We start from the raw sequence: 7,487 nt of genomic DNA on the forward strand, positions 1-7,487 counted from the left end.
GCCAACCCTCTATCCACTGAGTCAAACCAGTTTCAGCAACACACCTCTTTTTAAGCACCCAGTACAGTAGCGTGGGGAGGGAAGGTCCCTGAAGTAGTTAAAGGTGGGTGATGCAAACAATGACAGGGTTCACAAGCCTCTTGGGCACACGGGAGAGGAGGGTTCAGGGCACACTTCCTGGAGGAGATGACCCTTCATCAGAGGAAAGGTACGAAAACGGCAGCAAGGCAAGAAACTGCGTGGAAAGCTTGGGGAATGGTGAGCAGTTTGGAATATCTCGGAAGAGGTTACATGGGGGTGGGGGATACAGGGAACGGAAGGCAGATCAGAGGGGCCTGATGCTGAACTAAGGGGTTGGTACTTTCTCGGGCAAAGGGACCTTCCAGAACACTGTCCCAGGAGTGTCTGCATTTCTACAAAATGAGGGGGCTCTTGAAGCAGAACTCGGGTGACTGAATTTTGCATTTCACTCTGGCCTTAAGGAACAAGTAAGAGTCGACAATGTGATTGACATTTAGGGAATATCACTCATCTAAAGAGGGAAAAGCAGGAGCTCCAGTGGCGCAATCGGTTAGCACGCGGTACTCATAAAGAGGGAAAAGCAGTAAATACCACTGTGTTACTCTTCAGTGTGTTGGGCAATACCAGCATTGTTTTAGCCTGAGAGGGATCGCCACAGGAAGCTCTAAGACCACGCACACAGAATCACTGAAAGCATTTTTTTTTTTAACCCTCACCCTAGGATATTTTTCCATTGATTTTCAAAGAGAGTGGAAGAGAGAGGAAAAGATGGAGAGAAATATTTATATAAGAGAAATACATCGATTGGGCCAAAACCGGTTTGGCTTAGTGGATAGAGCGTTGGTCTGTAGACTGAATCCCAGGTTCGATTCCAGTCAAGGGCATGTATAACGGTTGCGGGCACATCCCCAGTAGGGGGAATGCAGGAGGCAGCTGGTCAATATTTCTCCCTCATCGATGTTTCTAGCTCTCTATCTCTCTCCCTTCCTCTCTGTGAAAAAAATCAATAAAATATATTTAAAAAAAATAAATGCATCAGCTGATTGCTTCCTGCACATGCCTCAATCAGGGCTTGGGCCGGGGAGGAGCCTGCAACCAATAGAACCTGGGGACCTTGAGCTCCACAGACCAACGCTGAAAGCATTTTAGATCGAGACATTTCAGCATGGTCTCTAGTTAGCTAGCACTGGACCCACAGCTCCCTGAACTCAATTAGACAATGTTTGAAGCTGACTGACTTCAAAAGGTTTCCCAAGTGACTAGAAGCTTCCAGGTCTCAAGTTTCCTTTATAGTCCCGAGGATTCATCCTACACCTGACACGGCAAGATAGGTGAACCAAAACAAACCAGAGAAGCTGGTACGTTTCTTTCATTTTTCTTTTTCCCCCTGAGATATGACTGTCAACTTTTAGTGGCAGAGGCTTTTGGGCTAAGCCCCGAGGATGCCAGGGTTTCCAAACGTTGTAAGTTGGCCTGTCAGGGTCTGGCCCAGGAGGGCCCTAGTGAGGGGCCAGCAAGCCCCCTGCCCATGCCCTCCCTGGGGGATGCTGCAGCCAACTTCCCTCCCTAGACCCTGAGGTCCCACAACACCCTGTGTCCCTTCCTCAGAGCCTGTGGGACAATACAGAGGTTATGCACACAGTGTTTCTGTGAAAAGGAAAGGGAAATGAGCTAAATACCTGTCAGGCCCATTCATTGCCCAACTGAAGAGAATTCTTTGTATTGAGCCAATCAGACAGAAATGGGACCCAGGAGAGTGGTGCATGAGCTAGGAAGTGATGACTGGCAGGCCCATTCTGGCATTTAACAGAGGAAGCCTCTGCCAAATAAACAGAAGTGTGGGCAAGAGCAGGCTAGGCGACAGTCCTATCCCTGTGGCCTTGTTGTGTTTGGATTTTTTTTTTTTTTAGTGTTGTTGTTTTTTAATTGACTTTAGAGAGAGGGAGAGGGAGATGAAGAGAGAGGGAGTGAGGGAAAGAGGGAGAGGAGGAGAGAAGGAGAGAGGGAGAGAGGGAGAGAAGAAAAGGGAGAGAGAGAGGGATGGAGGGAGAGAGGGACAGGGAAAGGGAGGGAGAGAGGAAGAGAAGGAAAGGGAGAGAGAGAGGGAGGGAGGGAGAGAGAGGGAGAGGGAGAGGGAGGGAGAGACTGGAGAGGAAGGGAGGAAGAGGGAGAGGGAGGGAGAGAGAGGGAAGGAGAGAGAGAGAAAGAGCCATTGATTTGTAGTTCCACCTATTTATGCACTTATGGATTGGTTCTTATGTGTTCCCTAGTCGGGGATCAAACCTGAAACCTTGGTGTACCTGGTCAATGCTCTAACCAATGGTCATAAAATCATTAGTCAACAGACCCAAATATCAACAGTACAATGATTAAAATTTCTTTTGATGCCAGGACCGGTTTGGCTCAGTGGATAGAGCGTCGGCCTATGGACTGAAAGGTCCCGGGTTCGATTCCGGTCAAGGGCATGTACCTTGGTTGCGGGCACATCCCCAGTAGGAGGTGTGCAAGAGGCAGCTGGTCGGTGTTTCTCTCTCATTGACGTTTCTAAACTCTCTGTCCCTCTCAATTCCTCTCTGTGTAAAATATATTTTTTAAAATTAAAAAAAATAAAATAAAATTTCTTTTGAGAGCCAAATTTTTTAAACTTAAACGTCTTCTAACGCCACTTCTTCAAAATAGACTCGCCCAGGCAGTGGTATTTTGTGGAAGAGCCACACTCAAGGGGCCAAAGAGCCACATATGGCTCTCAAGCCGCGGTTTGCTGACCCCTGCTCTAATCAACTGAGCTGTCCAGCCAGCCAGGGCCAGGGTTTTGCTTTGTTTTGTTTTGTTTTGTTTTTTATATGCCACCAAGGGGCCATGATAACAATAACATCAGCCAACAGTCTTTTATTATCAGTAGGAAATATTCATAATACCTAATGGTGAGGGAAGACACCCTTGACAGGTGCCACACCATCCTAGCTGGACAGTTTGAGCAATAATATTTGGCTGCACAAAGCACCAGGTGCCTTCCCCCCAAAGTGCACAACCTGGCCACACACTGACCTCTCGCTTCAAATGCTCGTTCAGTGGGACTAACTGCATTTACAAAATTTCTTTCAAAACCATGAAGCGATGTCAGTATTTTAAAAATATTTTCCCCATTCTCCAAGGTTATTTTTCTGTCTATGGTTATTCTCCAGCCAATTTATCTTCCTGCTGTTGCCATAGATAAAACTATTTTTAGAGCACAACTGGTTGGAGGCAGATTGTTTTAACCATTTCACAACCCCTGTTGTTGGCCTCCATACATGCCTCTTAGAGCGTTGTTTATCAGCTGACGGGAATTACTCTCCCACCTACAGTTGTTGTTTTCTTCCTTGAAAGATGATTTCAGATAAGGAGGAAGTATAAATTGCAGGTGGCAGCCACTCAATGAAGGGTAACTGGTGACAGTCTGGTCTGGCCACACCACCCCTGGCAGCTGACTCAGAGAACTCCCTGCTCAGTGTCATCTGTCACCACCATTTCTGGTTGGCTTGAATGTCTACATCAACACAGCCTGGCTCCCCTGTAGCCCCTAACTTGGTAAGAAAACAGAAATGCTATTTTAATGGCCAATGTTACTGTTCAAAACCATCACTTGTCCAATATCAGAAAGGAAAGACAGAACAGTGCAGTTTATTGAAAAACTTTCAACTTCAAGAGCACATTTCATGATTACTTGTTTGGTCTACAATTTTATTTTCAAGACAGTGTGCTCCTGTTTAAAAAAAAAAAATTGTTTTGCTATAAAGCAGGTCCAATATGCCACTGCTATTCAGTGTATGTCAAAAGAGTTCCATTCAGAAGAGTGATAGTTCCTCCTTTCAGCATCCCAGAAATGTCAATGGCCCTGCACACTCCTCCTCATCCTGCAAGACTAAACTCAAATGTCCCCTGCAGAGGGAGGCCTTCCTCAGATGCTTCCAGAAAGTCTGTCCTTGCAGCTTCCACTGGACTTATCAACACTCTACCCCACTGGGCAACCATCACACTGTATGATGGCAGTCTGTGACAGTTGGTCTCCACAGGTAGAGTGAACCCCAGTGTCTGGCCCTGAATCACACAGAGGAGGTCTATAAATGTTTAATAAACCAATCAAGCATCAATCAAAAGATCACAGCCTCTCATTTCACACACACACACACACACACACACACACACTACTCATGACATTTGCAAATCATGAACAGAGGTGGAAATCATAAAGGAAATCCTAGAACCTTTAGATATCTTCTCAAAACAAGTACTCATGTGCTCAGAACAGCCCTGCATGGTTTGAATCAGGGCCCTGACCCCTTCTCTCCAAAGAAGGTTGTCTCATTCAAAAGGCAGAGTCTCCTCAGTACGCTGTCCACTGTGCCAGACACCAAAACACATAGAACCAAAGAAATTCTTAAAACTAAATTTTGAGAAAACATCTTCAGAAAGATTATATTGATACTTGTCACGTTTGCATCCACCCACAATATCACTCCAATCAGCTCCCACCTCTGGGGGGGAGGGGGGGAGGGGAAGAGACTTAGACAATGTAACTCATGCAATATGGTTCACTCATGACTGTCCTGGCTCAGGGCGAGCCTTTCAGTGACTCTATTCTTTCTCAATCGCAACTGTGTTCCAACTGTGAAGGATTTCCACAGAAAAAAAGGCAAATCCCCATCTTGGATAAGGCCGGGACTGCGGTTGGAAACCCTTTTGGACTTCATGGGGATCATGCTTTATGAAGCTAATGGCTGAACAACCAGAACTGTGTCAATCCTAACTGTCCCAGTGTATGTGTACATTCATGCGCAAATGGGTGTGTGCACACGCACACTCACACATCTGCACACACAGCCAGAACTCATCACTTGGTCCACACCCAAAAGTAACACAACAGAGCTAAAGAAAGACAATCTAGCAGGCGTCTTCAAACTACGGCCCGCGGGCCACATGCGGCCCGCAGAGGAGTCTGATCCGGCCCGCCAGGTTTTTTGGGCAGTGAGCGCAGCCGAGGTGTTACAGTAGGAATTAGTAGTTCATATAGTCCCGCCCTCCAGCTCTCTGAGGGACCGTGATCTGGCCCCCACTTTAAAAAGTTTGAGGACCCCTGAAAGGCAACTGCTAGGCACTCAGCTGAAGCATATCCAAAGCAATCATGCATGTCTACAAGACTTGACCACAATTAGATACCAAGGTGGCCCTGACTTGGACTTAATCACTCACTTAGCTAAACCCTGGGGAAACACACGAGAGAGATGTCTCAACCATGGCAAAGAGGCACCAAATAATAAGTGCTGAATATCACGATGAATAGATGAACTGAGAAGCTCAAGCCAAGGCCCTGGCAGTGTGCTCTGGGGTGCTGATCTGGAAGAGAAAGATGCAACCTGCATGTGCCTAGCATTTCTTTCCCAGAGCACCTGGAGAGGTGAGAAAAGATGCAAAAAAGGTCGCAGAGATACAAAGCAACGTCCAAAGGGCAATCTCCCTGGAGATGGAGCCCACTGCTACCAGGGCTGTTTCTGCTGCCACGGTGCTCATATTTAAATCGGAAAGAAGAAAGTGGTTTGCATAAATCCACGTCACAGGCAACTGGGCTCCAGCGGCTGGCCCCAACTTTGTCGGGTGAAGACTACCTGGTATGGCTAAGCGCACGCCACCAGCAAGCCGTGTTATTCTATCGCCAGTGGGGACCAGAGACCCTTTTCCAATCGCTGGAAGGAGAGAAGTTTGGGTGTCAAAGACTTTCTTTACCTCTGAGTCCCAAGGTAGGGATACTGCAGAAATGCCCCCCTTGCTTTTTTTTAAATGGTGCCAATAAACTTGGCTTGGCAGGGGAGTCGGGAAAGAGAGGAAATCTCTGGGAATTCCAGAAAGTGCCCTAAACAATTCCGCCCTCGGGGCGTACAGAGGAAGGGTCAAGGCCGGATCTGAAGCAGCATCCAAAGACGGCTGAGCCTGGGTGGGGCGTCCGGGCCAGGAACCGGCTTCCGCGCGCCCCCTTCCCCAGACCCCTCCTGCCTGCGGGCGGCTGGACCGGGGAAGAAGGACCTCGGCGGCTCCGTCCCAGCTACTCACCCTCCGGCTGGGTGTCCCGGGCGCCCTGGTGCCGCCGCCGGAGAGCAGGGTGACGGTGGACGTGGAGCGCAGCATCCCGCAGGGCAGCGGACGCGGGCTCAGGCGGCGCTGCTCCAGGCGGACTGAGCGCGGTCCCGCCTGCCTGCGGGCGCCGCCGGCCAGTGGCCACTGCGGCGGGGCGAGGCGGCGGGGCGGGGGCGGGAGCGGCGAGCAGGGGCGGGGCCTGGCCCGGGGGCGGGGCCGTTGCGGCCGGAGAGCCCTCGCCTTACCCGTCAGGCTGCATTTTCTCCCAAGGGGGCAGAAGGCCAAAGTTGAAATGCATCCTACCCCTAAGGCGTTGTGCGTCCTCCCTGGACGCCCTGCTGTCTGCGGTGGCAAGGTCCACCTGTCCCTGCATCCTCAGATGCTCTGACGGCCCACTCCCACCCTGGCTGCCCCAGGAGGCTCTGCCATGTCCCGGGGCAGGGGGAGGGGGGGGGGGTGCCAGGACCCTCATCCCAAGTCATTCATTCAGTATGTTATTGAGTGCCTATCATGTGTCCCTCCCAGCAGCCTGCAATCCACTGTCCCCTGTCCTCACAGAGTTTGCATTCCGGTGGGGACACAGAGAGGGCAGGTATTGGTAATTTGGTGGAAGAGGAGATGCCATAGGGAGCGCTCCTGTGTAGGAGACACCCCCAGGAGGAGCGGATGACTAAGCGAAGACCTGAAATACGAGTAGGATAGAGTGTTCACCACAAAGGCTCCTGTTTAATATTCAGCGATGACTGTGGGCCACCGGCAAGCCCTTGTCAGGTGTTGCCACCATCAGTCTCCATAGCCAGACTTTGAGGTAGGCACTGTTATTAGCTTGCACCCCCATTATGCAGCTGAGGATATTGACTTGTCAGGAGGTTGAGTAACAACACAACAGGGGCCTCACTGGCTGGTAAGTGGCAGAGCTAGAATGGACTCCTCAGTTTGATCCTGGTGCCTTGCTTGTTCACTACGCTGCCCCCTCTCCCCCATCAGAGGAAGGAGTTCCAGACCAAAAGAATGGGCCTGTGCAAAGATGGGTAGAAGGCAAGAGAAGGTATGGCCTATTTTTGAGGAACTGAAAATATCCCAGTGTAAGGGGCTAATGGTAGAGAAGCAGCAGAAGGGAGTCCAGACAGATCATGAAGAACTTGATGTGCTTTTCTGCAAAGACAATCTCTTTCTATTCACCCTTCAAAGCCCAGATCAAACGCTGCCTCCCACCAAGCTCTCCAGGACCCTCCTGCCCTGCACACCCAACCTCATGAACCCAGCAGCTGTTAGAGGTGTGTGTGTGTGTGTGTGTGTGTGTGTGTCCCCTTCCCCAATGGTGAGCTGCTGGACCATTCTCAACCTCCAGTGTG

At 49.9% G+C, this 7,487-nt stretch overlaps 1 protein-coding gene across 6 annotated transcripts in view; it reads right to left on the reverse strand.

Annotated features, from left to right (window-relative positions):
* Nucleotides 1-6,276, reverse strand: part of LOC118720643 (myocardial zonula adherens protein) — an 87,672-nt gene extending 81,396 nt beyond the window's left edge. For 2 of the 6 annotated variants that reach the window (XM_045582208.1, XM_036440752.2), the window contains exon 1: nucleotides 6,109-6,276. In XM_045582208.1, coding sequence (XP_045438164.1) covers nucleotides 6,109-6,183 — 75 coding nt within the window. In that variant the 5' untranslated portion in view covers nucleotides 6,184-6,276. The remainder of the gene's footprint in view (nucleotides 1-6,108) is intronic. The other 4 variants (XM_036440739.2, XM_036440762.2, XM_045582201.1 and 1 more) reach the window with 2 other exon arrangements.
* Between the last annotated feature and the right edge of the window lie 1,211 nt (nucleotides 6,277-7,487).

This window comes from Pipistrellus kuhlii, unplaced genomic scaffold, assembly GCF_014108245.1.
Source record: "Pipistrellus kuhlii isolate mPipKuh1 unplaced genomic scaffold, mPipKuh1.p scaffold_m20_p_1, whole genome shotgun sequence".
NCBI lineage: Eukaryota > Metazoa > Chordata > Mammalia > Chiroptera > Vespertilionidae > Pipistrellus > Pipistrellus kuhlii.